We start from the raw sequence: 13,288 nt of genomic DNA on the forward strand, positions 1-13,288 counted from the left end.
TTATGAATTCCCAGGATTTGGACTGAATGTGAGTTGGTAGTTACCTTCCCCTTCTGTACTCAGAACTTGGTGATGTTTATTTTCCCAGACAATATCTCTCCAAATTAAGCATTTCTCATATTTTGAATTTTCATTGAGAAATATTCAAGACTTCCTCATCAAAATGGCAATATTTGGACTGGATCAAGACAAGCTTTATTTTGGGATTTTATCCATTTATCACAAATTCCTCTCCTGTGCCCACTTCAATAGTCAGGTTCATAACCCCCATATTCCATTGGTCACAAAGGAGCTAAAATGATTAAAAAGGCTTAATCTGAGGAACAGAAGGTAACAACTAAAATTAGTGGTTATATGTATGATGGAGGTGACTGCAGAAACCTTTAAGTTGATAGTCAATATTTACTTTAGCTTATACTGTCCGCTGTTCCTAGGTCCTGGGTTTTCCTCCCCGTCAACACTCACCTCTGAGGAAATTCCAAGTTAGAGAGGTCCAAGAAATTTTTGTGTAGCTGCTTTTCTGCTGCCATCTGGTGCCTTTCCTCAGCCCCTCTCCCCATTATGTCATGGCAACCTGAAAATAAGTTGTTGCCTAAGTAACTATACACACATCATTCCCATACCTTCCATACTTTTCTCCTCTTCCTCCACCAATGACATGCCAGTTTCTGAATCCTCATAATTCTGTTCTTCATCAGAGAACTCCATGGTTTCAGAATACAAAGAGTCCTCTTTGCTGTCATAGATAATGCACTCTGGGTCATCATAAGCATCCTCTTCCGGGGGTGTCTGCATCTTCAGAGTACCCAACAGATTCTAGATATTCCTCTTTTCCTAAGCGTAAAGAATCATCTGGCTCCTCATATCTCTGTTCATCCTGTAAATACTCAATAGTTGCTGGAAATTCACATTCAACATTCTCAACCAATTGCAGAGGTGTGAATTTTGGTGTGTTGTATTCCTTCTCATTTTCCCTTGAGGACCAAGCAGTTTCCTGATAACCAGCCTTCTTGTCCGTGAAAGACTCAGAGGTTTCCAAATCCAAGTGTTCTTTCTCTTTGAAGGACATGGTGATCTCAGGATTCTCAGGCTCTTTCTCTCCAGGAATAAAAAATACCTTCCCTGCTTACCCCCACAGGTTGCGGTGGCTCTATATACTCATGTTTTAAAAGTTCTGGAAAGAATAGGAAAGGTTGGGGGATTTTTATTTTCTTTTTTTGAAATTAACAGATGTTATATAATAATTTGACTTTCCATGACCTCAAAGCATCATCTCCTTTATTTCACTGTATAACAGGAATACCTACCACCTCCTACATAAACGGCAACGACTCAACTGTCAGAACTTCCTCCCACTGAAAAATATCAGATCACACTCCTGCCTTGCTCAAAAGTTTGAGTCTTTCACAGCAAACTCAAAGGGTAAATAAATGAAATAGAAAACTTGAATCCTGTGTTTACTTGTGGATTTACTGTGACCCCAAACCAGCTCAGACTACATAAGGCCATTGCTAATGAAATCTGATCCTAATAATTTCTAATCAAGAAGCAAATAGCTCTGATTTGGAATAAGTCCTGGAAATAACAAGACCTATTTCTCTAAGCATACGGGTCCTGTACTACATTAGAGACCATTAACATTAATCTTTTTATCTGAGCCTCTGCCTCTCTAACATCTCTTAAAATAATCTTCACTATTTTTTAGAAAAGGAGCTACACCTGTCTCTGGTAGTAATTTACAAAACTGCTAAACAATTCATTCTGGAAGAAGTGCGCCCTCATTTGCCACTAATTATCTTTGAACGTTGAAAAATTAGAATTTGATTTGCTCCAGAAAACTAAAGTGCTGCTGGCATTCTTCTCACAGAGAAAACGAAGTTGTGGACTTTCCTGGTGGTGCAGTGGTTAAGAATCCGCCTGCTAATACAGGGGACACAGGTTTGATCCCTGGTCCGGGAAGATCCCACATGCCGCAAAGCAACTAAGTCCGTGCGCCACAACTACTGAGCCTGCGCTCTAGAGCCTGCGAGCCACAACTACTGAAGCCTGCACATATAGAGCCTCTGCTCCTCAACAAGAGAAGCCACTGCAGTGAGAAGCCCATGCACCGCAATGAAGAATAACCCCCGCTCGACGCAACTAGAGAAAACCCATGCGCAGCAACGAAGACCCAACACAGCCAAAAATAAATTAAAAAAAAAAAATGAAGTTGCTAATCTACTACATATGTGTGTTAAAAATTATTTTTCCTATATTTTCAAAATGGCTATACTAAGTGAAAGATGCAGCTTTTGGTCTTGAGGTTGTTAATACCCATGAATTCACTTACTTCATAAGGAAATCCTGATGTGTCACTAACAGTAGTCTCTTTCCAACTATGAGTATTTCAGAATGTCACTGCCAGAATAATAAGTTTATACTACCACTAAAACAAGTGCAGGTTTTGGGGACATTCCCTGGTGGTGCAGCATGTAAGACTCTATGCTCCCAATGCAGGGGGCCCAGGTTTGATCCCTGGTCAGGGAACTAGATCTCACATTCATGCTGCACCTAAGAGTTAGCATGCCACAACTAAGGAGCCCACCTGCCACAACTAAGACCCAGTACAACCAAATAAAATAAATAAATATTTAAAAAAAAACCAAAAACAATTGCAGGTTTTGGATTGAGTTTGAACAAAAAATTATAAATCCCCTAAAACAATAAGATACATCATTCCCTGCATTTTAAATCTTGGACACTGTTCCCTTTTATCATATTTCAGTGAAAATTATCTCCAGGAGAATGACAAATGAAAATAAAAGGTAAAAATTTTCTTTTTTTCAGGAAATCTGCCTCGTCCCTCTCAGCCCAAAAAAGTGTAGAAATTTAACTTACCGTGATTTAAGTGATTTAAGTCCCAAATGGTAGCTGACTCTGAAAAAGTACTAAGTAGGGCTTCCCTGGTGGCGCAGTGGTTGAGAATCTGCCTGCCAATGCAGGGGACACGGGTTCGAGCTCTGGTCTGGGAAGAGCCCGTGAGCCACAACTACTGAGCCTGCGCATCTGGAGCCTGTGCTCCGCAACAAGAGAGGCCGCGATAGTGAGAGGCCCGCACACCGCAATGAAGAGTGGCCCCCACTTGCCGCAACTAGAGAAAGCCCTCACACAGAAACGAAGACCCAACACAGCCAAAAATAAATAAATAAATAAATTTTTTTAAAAAAAAAGTACTAAGTAAACAGTTGCTAAAAAGCTGACCGCTCACTTCTCCCTTTTTCTGTACCAAAATTAATAGCTTCCAACTTTTCTTCATGGGATCTGTAATATTCTCCAGAATCTCATACTCTTCCTCAGAAATTAGCCTCTGAGAGGTTAATGTACCTAAGATACAATCAGGATCTTGTTGGAGGAGTTCAAGTAACTTTTTTCATTCTTTTTCTATGATTTCTGAGGGAACACTCCCAGTAGCCAATGTTCCTATTCTCTGCAGAGTAGGAAATGAACTATGAAATAGTTCCAATGCATAAATACAAGTTTTGGGGGAGTTTTTTTTTGTTTTGTTTTTTTTAAGGCAAAGAGTAATTCTATTTGGCAAAGATTAACTATGTCAATGATGCCTAGTGTTGGAGAGGGTGGATAGAAACAAGCCAAAGCGGAGGGGGAACCCAGCCCTCAGCCCCCATGGACCCTGGCTCCCTGTAGGTTATTTATCGTTTTTTGACGACTTGACTAAGTTTCATATGACTTAGCCCCTGAGAACTCCTCTGAGAAGCCTCTCTTGAACTTCAGATTGGACTAGGTATTCTCTACTCTGGGCTCTATCTGCGATAATAAGAATGTGAATTGATAACCGTTTTGGAGAGAAATCTGTCAATATGCAGCAATAAATAAATAAATGTGACAGATAAAAATCAAAATTCATACCATTCAGTGCAGCAATCCCACTGCACTGAATAGGAAATTATCTTATGGAAATAATCAGACAAATGCCCAAAGATGTATGTGCAAGAATCTGCATTACAACATTTTTATAACAGCAGAAAATTGAAAATAACTCAAATATCCACAAATTGGGGGTTTATGGAACCAATGTTGATACATCAACAATGGTGTTACCTAATCAGGTCTGGCTGTTCACCACTCAAAAAATCAATACTTGAGGGACTTCCCTGGCTGCACAGTGGTTAAGAATCTGCCTGCCAATGCAGGAGACACAGGTTCGATCCCTGGTCCGGGAAGATACCACATGCCCGTGCGCCACAACTACTGAGCCTGCGCTCTAGAGCCCACGAGCCACAACTACTGAGCCCACGTGCCACAACTGCTGAAGCCTGTGCGCCTAGATCCCATGCTCCACAACAAGAGAAGCCACTGCAATGAGAAGCCCGTGCACTGCAACGAAAAGTAGCCCCTGCTCACTGCAACTAGAGAAAGCCCGTGCGCAGCAATGAAGACTCAACACAGCCATAAATAAATAAATAAATAAAGGTTAAAAAAAAATATACGAGAGAGAGAGAGAGAGAGAGAGAGAGAGAGAGAGAGAGAGAGACGGATGTTGTTAGGAAAGTTGCTTTTAATCAGAATGCTGGCAATCTGGGGAGATGGTGGACTCAGTGTCCCCAAAATCCACCTCTGAAACTTATGCTTGGCCATGAAAGTTTTTATAGGGAAAAAGGGAAGTAATCTCAATCATTGGGATAGGGGGTGGGAGTCGCCATCCCCCACTGTGTGCAGACTTGTATGCAGGCTTGTCAACTTCCTGTGATTTTTCTTTAGATGCTATCTTGTTCACACAGTTTGTTTGCAAGATTACTGAAGGGGAAGCTAGGGAAGAGATCTGGTCATCTGTTAATTACTTATTCTTCATTTCAGCTTCTTTGATCTATAGAAAGAACCAACAGATTAGGCAACGTATTGTATGATCAAGATTTGAAAGGCATGCTAGGGCTGGAGATGAGTAGAGCATGGGGGTACCTGGTTTCAGGTTAGTGACAAGGCAAAAGGGGCCTCCTGCAGAGAGGTCTTTCCTGCAAAAAGCTTTCTCCTGCCAAAAGCTGCTTACAAATCCCCACTTGTCAGAACATCATTCCATTTCTACGGGATCATGGGCGAAGGTCTGTCTTCTGTAACTTCTTCATTCTGACAAAGGGCACCATATTCTTAGAGTGGAAGATGTCAGCACGGGTTTGCAGCATCTCTTTGCTGACAATTTTAGTTGCCCACTTACATATGCAGGCAGAACAAGCTACAATTATTTTGATGCCCACCAAGATATAGATTATTATGAGCAATAGTGTTAATCCCATTCTCTTAAGGCCAGTTCTTGGAATTGTACTAGCCATAGATTCAGTACTGCTCAAGTTAGAGCAGCTTATGTCATGGCTACAATCCAGTCATCATGCAATTAGCTTTTCCCCTCTGGTGGCAGTTATAGTATCTGTAAAACAACTCAGCAATGTGCATCAAACACTGAGTCTGTGACTCTATTGTCCTAATCATTAATGGCTTGAGCTTGCTGTTTTGCGACTCAGGGAGGCCTGGGAGACCTCAGCTTTTCTATAAACAAGAGGCAGGAGACATGAAGGAGCCTTTGTGCTTGGGGTGGGGTGGGAGTGGGGTGCAGAGTTCTGCTCATTTCCAATGCAATACCAAAATGAAGTTAAAAGTGATGAAGTAGGGATTTCCCTCGCGGTCCAGTGGTTAAGACTTTGCCTTCCGATGCAGGGGGTGCGAGTTCGATCCCTGGTCAGGGAGCTAAGACCCCACATGACTCACGGCCAAAAAACCAAAACATAAAAGAGAAGCAGTATTGTAACAAATTCAATAAAGCCTTTAAATAGATAAATAAATAAAATAAAGTGCAAAACCTACAAAACCATCTGCCCTCATCCCATATACCACAAAAAAAAAAAAGAAAAAAAAGGATGACATAAATCTACACATATTGACAAGTAGTGATATCCATGATATATTATGGAAAACGGCAAGTTATAGATCCCATTTTTATTTAAAAAGTTAATATGTGTATAGTGTATGTATACAATATGTGTATATACATATACATTATATTTAAAAGAAGACAGCCAGGAAAGAGATACTCCAATTGTAACACTGGTATCTCTGGTGATATGATTACAGTGGTATTCATACCTTCTACTTTAAATATTTCTATTTATTTTAATAGTTTACATTTTTTGTCTTGTTAGCTGACTTTAACTTTTTTAAAACTATCTAGTTGGTTTTTATTTTCAGTTATAGTTCACAAGAACCTGAAAACAATCTAAATAACTATCAACAGGACTGGATGAGTAAACTGTGGTGTCTCATATAATGTAATATACAGCATTGAAAAAGAATGAACTTCAGTGACCCACAGTATACATAAATAAATCATAACAATATTAAGGGGAAATTCTAAGTCCCCAAATATTATATGTTGCATGATACCCTTTTCGAAAAGCTCATACACACACATTTTAGGAATACACATGGAATCGGTATAATTATATAAAATGAGAAGTACGGAAATGAACTTCAGAAGGATGGCTACCTTGGTTAGGGGAGGCTAGGGATGGGATGGGATTGGAGGACAGGGAAATCATGGAGTTAGACATAGGATATCATCTGGGAATGAGTTTATAGGTGTTTATTAAATTATTAAAGGTAAATAGTTAAACGTGTAAGTGAAAGCAGGCCATGCATGGACCAATGCTGAGCATAACAAAGGAAAATGATTCATTAAATTTTGGTGTCCCTAAGGTTGAAAAAGAATATGAGAATCCATATATGACATTAAAAATTAACTTTAGGTTGAGAGTTTTAAAATGTGTCACAAAGGTATGGGTTTCAAGAGATGTATCCCACCTAATACTAACAGTTTGATTGGCAATGTTAGTAGGTTTGCCAATCTTTTTTTTTAATTCAACTTGGTTGGTAAGGTATTCTAATAACCAGCTTCTCAAACCCCATCTCCTCCCCACTGCTCCCCATAAATACCCTCCTCTCCCACAAGAACTTGCTCCAGGAGATCTCAAAGCTGATGGGAAGAAAAGTGTTTATTTGAAGTTGCATATTTCACAGTAAAATGTAAATTTAGGGGAGGAAGTTTAAATTCAGTTCCTTGGTAACAGGAAATCTGCATCGCACACACTTTGAATGCAAATGGAAGTGAACAGGAAGGGGGCAGGGCAAAACCTTTAAAAGAATGACATAGCCCGAGGACATGACATAAACTAATTAGAACCAAATAGGTCCAAGATGGTAGACTAGTCTAATTCCACTAGACCTTGAGTCTCAGTATATGCTCATTGTAACACATCTGCAAGCTAAATGACACACCCATAGGCGCCATGACAGTTCCAAGGCCAACCATAAAGGTCAAAAAGTAGGCCTGGGCTTCCCTGGTGGCACAGTGGTTAAGAATCTGCCTGCCAATGCAGAAGACACAGGTCTGAGTCCTGGTCCGGGAAGATTCACATGCCACGGAGCAACTAACCCCGTGAGCCACAACTACTGAGCCTGCGCTCTAGAACCCGTGAGCCACAACTACTGAGCGCGTGTGCTGCAACTACTGAAGCCCGCGCACCTAGAGCCTGTGCTCCACAAGAGAAGCCACCGCAGTGAGAAGCCCGCGCACCGCAACGAAGAGTAGCCCCCGCTCGCCGCAACTAGAGAAAGCCCGCACACGGCAACGACCAAAGCAGCCAAAAATAAATACATATTTATTTAAAAAAAAGTAGGCCCAATTCCTAGAAATCCCCACCCCTTCCCCCAAATAGCTGGAATACTCCTCCTACTCATTAGCCTATGAAACTACCCACCCCTAAAAAACCTGACAACCCCATACCCTGGTGCCTTTCTTGCCTTCTGATATGGCTCACACTCTGTGGAGTGTGTTTCTCTCTAAATAAATAAACTTCTTACCTATCACTTTGTCTCTCACTGGATTCTTTCTGTGATGAGACATCAAGAAAAGACCGTGGGTCTAAATCCTGAGACCAGGTGTGTGATCTCAGTTAAAACACCGCGGGTTCAAGTCCCAATCTGGGTTTTGGCTGGGTTCGAGTCCCAATCTGAGTTACACGGTTTCAGAAGTGAGCTGGGGGAAGGGTGGCCAGGAGATGAAGATTTGAAAATACATCCCTCTGGGCTTCCCTGGTGGCGCAGTGGTTGAGAGTCCGCCTGCCGATGCAGGGGACACGGGTTCGTGCACCGGTCCGGGAAGATCCCACATGCCGTGGAGTGGCTGGGCCCGTGAGCCATGGCCGCTGAGCCTGCGCGTCTGGAGCCTGTGCTGCGCAGCGGGAGAGGCCACAGCAGTGCGAGGCCGTATGCCGCAAAAAATAAAAAATAAAAAACAAAAAAAGAAAATATAGCCCTCACATCAAATACAGTGAAACAGGTGTAAAAATTTTGTTTGCAGCTAGGAGTTTAAATTATGTGATTTTTTTTTAAAGAGAAAAGTCAGCACTAATTTCACCTATTGTAGGAAAAGAAGGCAGGTCAAGTCAAGAGACCTGAACTATATCAGAATAACAGATGCAAGATTTATGAACTCTCTATCACTCTCTGTCAAAAGGCAAAACACCGTAAGTAACAGCAGAGATTGCAACAGGGAAGACCCAATTTTGACTCCATGTTGGATCTGTTTCTTTGACTTTAGCATTTACTTTTCGTAGCTTTTGTTATTATAATCATACATAATGGACTGCCTCAGGGAACCCTACCCACCTGTGAATGGCTGCAAGAAAGAAGAAATTAACCATCTCCTCCCGGAGGCTGGTCATTCCAGAAGATGTTTATCCTTTTCACTTTACTTCCTCCCCGCATCTCCCTCTCTATTCTGCCTTTTTACTTTACTTCCCTCTCTGATTCTATTTAGGAAACTGGCATCCAGATCCCGCTAAGATGGTTTTTTGGGGACTCTAGTCCACCATCTTTTCAGTCCGCCAGCTTTCCAAATAAAGTCGTATTCTTTGCCTCAACACCTCGTCTCCCAGTTTATTGGCCTGTCGTGCGGCGAGCAGAGTGAGCTTGGACTCTGTAACAAGATTATCTGTTTCATAAGTCATTCCTGCCGACCTAAACCTGGCATCTGGATAGAAATGATCTCGGCTTGTGGGATCTTCCTGGACCGGGGCACAAACCCGTGTTCCCTGCACCGGCAGGCGGACTCTCAACCACTGCGCCACCAGGGAAGCCCAACACTATAGTGTTTTGAATGAAGTACAGATGTCCAAGCCCCATCCAAAGATGCTGAACCACATTTCCTCACGGTAGAGTTTAGGAAACTATTTAACAAGTTCCACGTCTGATTCCTTGGCATAACAAGATTGGGGATCAAATCCTTTGCCTCTAAAGTACTATAGTTAGAAAAAACATTATTTGCCTTTCTCTTCATATTCTGAGCCCAGCTCCGTCCTCCTAGCAACCTCTCAGCGATGATCAGCGTCAGCCGAAAGCTTCCGGCGAGACTGCGGAAGAAACTGGCGAAGAACCCCAGTCCCAATCCGAACCCTACACAGACGCCCACCCCGGACCCAGAAAACTGTGAGCCCCGCCCCTCTGAACCTTCTATTGGCCCCGCCTGGCTCGGGATCCTCCTCTCGACTCCACGCACGCTGCAGCAACGGACGCTTGAGAGCGGTGCACCGCGTCCCGCCGGAAGTACTTTCCTGGGCGGAAGCTGCTGAGCGCCATATAGCGGAAGTGCCTTCGAATTAGCTCTCTTTGGTCTCGGCGGCAGAAGCGAGATGGTGAGTTGTTTGCAAGGGCTGTCGGAATCGGCTTCCATCCTAGCGCCCTGCGCCGCGTTCCTTGCTATCCGTGGGGGCCCGGCAAGGTTTCCGATAAGGGGAGCCGGTGGGCAGGAAAGGGACATGCAGTGGCCCTCGAGAGGCAGAAGAATGGCCTCTATCTGTCTGGGAGTGCGGGGCCTGCAGTCGTGGAGCTGCAGCTGCTCTAGGCACCTTGCTTCTGTCTGACCTTTGGGGAGCCCGCACAGCCCTGTCCGCCTATGGGAAAGGACAGAAGAAGCATAGTTTGAGAGTGGCTCTGTACGCCAAGGAATCGTTGGCGGTGGTCTCTGGGCGGGAGCTCTTAGATTTTGGAGTGGGGTGGTAGGAAAACCACGTTATCTCGTCTTTTGCATTATATATATATTTTTAATAATGTAGCGGATTTCAAAACACAGCAGCTCTTGCAGGGGGCATTAGATGACGTGAAATTCCGATAGAGGTCTCTGATTTAGCATTTAAGGAAAGTCAGACTCTGCTATGTTTATAGCATTTGAATTCTTAATACGTTGTAGTCGATTTGAAAACATGTAAATAAAATAAATACACCACATTTTAAACAAAAAGAAAAGTCAGACTCCCACAGTTTGAGACCTTGTGGTTGTCATGAAATCTTATCAATAGTTTCTTTAACTGAAAACGTAAGAACGTGTGTAGAAATCGCTAGATTGAAGAATCGTCTGTCCCCTTGTAGACGAAGGGAACGTCCTCGTTTGGAAAGCGTCGGAATAAGACGCACACGTTGTGCCGCCGCTGTGGCTCTAAGGCCTACCACCTTCAGAAGTCGACCTGTGGTAAATGTGGCTACCCTGCCAAGAGGAAGAGGAAGTGTAAGTGCATGTTTACTAAACTCTGATAGAGTGTATCATGGCGTTGAGAATTCTCCCGTGTTTGTTTTGTACCTCAGTGGGGCATGACTGAGCATTTGGGGGCCCCTAGCAGAATGGGGCATCTGTATAGCGATGAAGTGGGGTTAAAACCCAAGGCAGGCATTTTTAAGTATATTGACCGACAGAGCTTACAAGGTGTGTGGGGAAAACCGTTTACAACCTTCACCTGAATGTGTGTTTTAGATAACTGGAGTGCTAAAGCTAAAAGACGAAATACCACCGGGACTGGTCGAATGAGGCACCTAAAAATTGTATACCGCAGATTCAGGTACAGTTTTTATGTTTCAGTTGTAGTTGGTTCTGTGAGCTTGCATAATTTCCTCTCAAATGCCCTGGTTGGTGGGATGAGGTGTTAGCAAGGGACTTGTTTCTTCTGCCACCATAAGCTTCAGATCAGTTAGTTTAGATCTTGTGAATCTTTCAGTAAACAGTAGTATGAACTATGCATGCTGGGGCTTAGTTGGATCTAGACTCCAGAAAATGTGATGACATTTGTTAGCATACCTACATTTCACTTTCCTACCAAAATTTGTCAAGATAATCGTGCATAAAGGAGACTTTGGGGTTTTGTGGCTTTGGGCAAGTGTGCTATAGAAAACTGTCAGTTGCTATTGCGTTTGTGTAGAAAGAAATTTTATAGTCTTGTATTACTTAAAGACAGGCCTTAGAGTTTTAATTTCAGCCCCCATCTAGACTAAACAGAAACTGCATTTTAGTGGTAGCTTTTGAGGGGTTAACCCACGTAAGGTCTCAGCTGAGGTGATTTCTTTGTTGGGGAGGGCAGTTGTCCTGTGCAGTGTAGGATATTTAGCAGAATTTCTGACCTACTGCTGAATTCCAGGTTTTCAAATTTTAAAAAACCTGAAGACAGTTTGGGGGTTTGTAAACACAACACCCTTAGATGTGCTTGTGTTTATTTGCTAAAGTGACCTTTCTGTGCGCTTTGCGCTTCATAATGTGTAAGACTATTATACAGTAGTATAGGCTTAGGATTCAGTGGTCTGCTAGTTCAATGTAAGAGTTAAGAGTATGAAGTGAAGCCAACTTTAACCTGTCTGTCCCTCAAAAGAGGGATAACGGTACACCTCAAGTAGGTGTTAATATTAAATGAGTTACGTTATAGAGTAGTTAAGCAGTTGAGAAAATGTCTACCATTAAACACATTGTTTTTCCTTGGCTAAAGGAAAGTAGGATCTCTGGCTCGTAATTTAAGAACTCGTTTTCACAAATGCCTTAGGAGTCTTAAGTGGTGGGGAAATACTGGCCCAGTGATCAGTACAACCAAATATGTTGCCCTTTTTTCTTTTTTTTCCAATTAAAGTTATCTGTGTTCTTGAAATGGCTACCTTGAAGCAGAAGGAAGTAAATACTGCAGCTTATCAGTGATGTTGTAAAAATAAATGTCTGAACATATGAATTCAATATTGATTTCAGATTTAACTGAGATAAGCTCATAAAAATCTGTTATAGCAAAAATTAAAATGTATGCATTGGCATTGCTGAAGTAACTGTTCTTGTTTTTAACGGTGCAGGCATGGATTCCGTGAAGGAACAACACCCAAACCCAAGAGGGCAGCTGTTGCAGCATCCAGTTCATCTTAAGGATTTCAATTATTAGTCACGCAATAAATGTTCTGGCTTTGAAAAACTGTCTGGTGTGCTAAGGTATTTTTAATAGGCTTGTATCAATGATTTGTATAGGTTTGTGAATGGGACAGCTTAAAATCAGATTTACTTGTTAAGTGGCTGTTTTGGAACAGTAACTTTTGAACTGGGTTGTGATACTGCTTAAGAGAACAAGGAACAAGCAGAATTCCAGGATTCCTTCAAGCAGACAACACTGGCATATGATGTGAAGAATATAGTGAATTTACATAGTACAATTCTTAGTACAACACATACGGATATTTAAAATGTTAGAGTGAGTGAAAGAGCATAACTTAATTTCTTTTAGGAACATCTATGGTCTTTGGGGAGTGGTTATCAATCGTTACGATAGGCTTTGGAGTACCGGTGAGAACGTGAAGGTTAGGAGTTAAATGAACTCTATTTTAGAAAGGTGATTTTTTTCTTTTTTCTTAAAATGTTTACTGGAGTATAGTTGATTTACAATATTGCGTTAGTTTCTGGTGTATAGCAAAGTGAGGCAGCTATACATATACTTTTTCAGATTTTTGGAAAGGTGATCTTAACTGTTGCTTGGCACCTAGGTTAAGGTGGTCAGCTAAGTGAAAAACTAAAGCAACCTTCTCAGTGTGAGTCAACAACAAAATATGGAAGAAAGTTTGTAGGGCCACGGGCAAATACAGTGGATTGAGTAGAATGTAAAGGAAGGCCAAGTATAAACTTATATTTGTAGGCTAAAGGCAATGATAAATAGATTCCTGGAATTACTTTAACCCTTAGCTGGGTGATCATTGATTTTCGGTGCTCTGAATTTTTTTGCCTTGCTTTCCCAGTTCTAGTGTTACTGCCATTTGAAGTGAAGACAAGGCTGACTTTGTTGGACTGCTGAATGAGAGAATAGAACATTAATTAAACAGCATAAGTGTTGAAACAACTGGCATAAAATAGCAATGTGGCCAAGCTGTGCTCTCCTAGCTTTTAGCTTCCCATTGTATT

General features: G+C 41.9%; 2 protein-coding genes and 1 non-coding gene across 3 annotated transcripts; 2 read left to right on the forward strand and 1 right to left on the reverse strand.

Annotated features, from left to right (window-relative positions):
- Window positions 1–400: 400 nt before the first annotated feature.
- On the reverse strand, window positions 401–9,681 carry LOC101285765 (caspase recruitment domain-containing protein 6). The gene is given in 5 exon segments (XM_033421146.2): window positions 401–781; window positions 783–1,102; window positions 1,104–1,211; window positions 9,371–9,467; window positions 9,602–9,681. Coding segments are annotated over 5 exon segments (786 nt in total). The 3' UTR covers window positions 401–600.
- On the forward strand, window positions 9,601–12,315 carry RPL37 (ribosomal protein L37). The gene is made up of 4 exons (XM_004265965.4): window positions 9,601–9,737; window positions 10,471–10,606; window positions 10,850–10,934; window positions 12,199–12,315. The coding sequence occupies exons 1-4, from the start codon at window positions 9,735–9,737 to the stop codon at window positions 12,266–12,268; spliced, it is 294 nt and encodes a 97-aa protein (XP_004266013.1). The 5' UTR covers window positions 9,601–9,734; the 3' UTR covers window positions 12,269–12,315.
- On the forward strand, window positions 12,040–12,118 carry LOC117200002 (small nucleolar RNA SNORD72). The gene has a single exon (XR_004481380.1). It is a non-coding gene; the product is annotated as a small nucleolar RNA SNORD72 (small nucleolar RNA).
- Window positions 12,316–13,288: the final 973 nt, after the last annotated feature.

The sequence above is a fragment of the Orcinus orca genome, chromosome 3 (genome assembly GCF_937001465.1).
Source record: "Orcinus orca chromosome 3, mOrcOrc1.1, whole genome shotgun sequence".
Lineage (NCBI taxonomy): Eukaryota > Metazoa > Chordata > Mammalia > Artiodactyla > Delphinidae > Orcinus > Orcinus orca.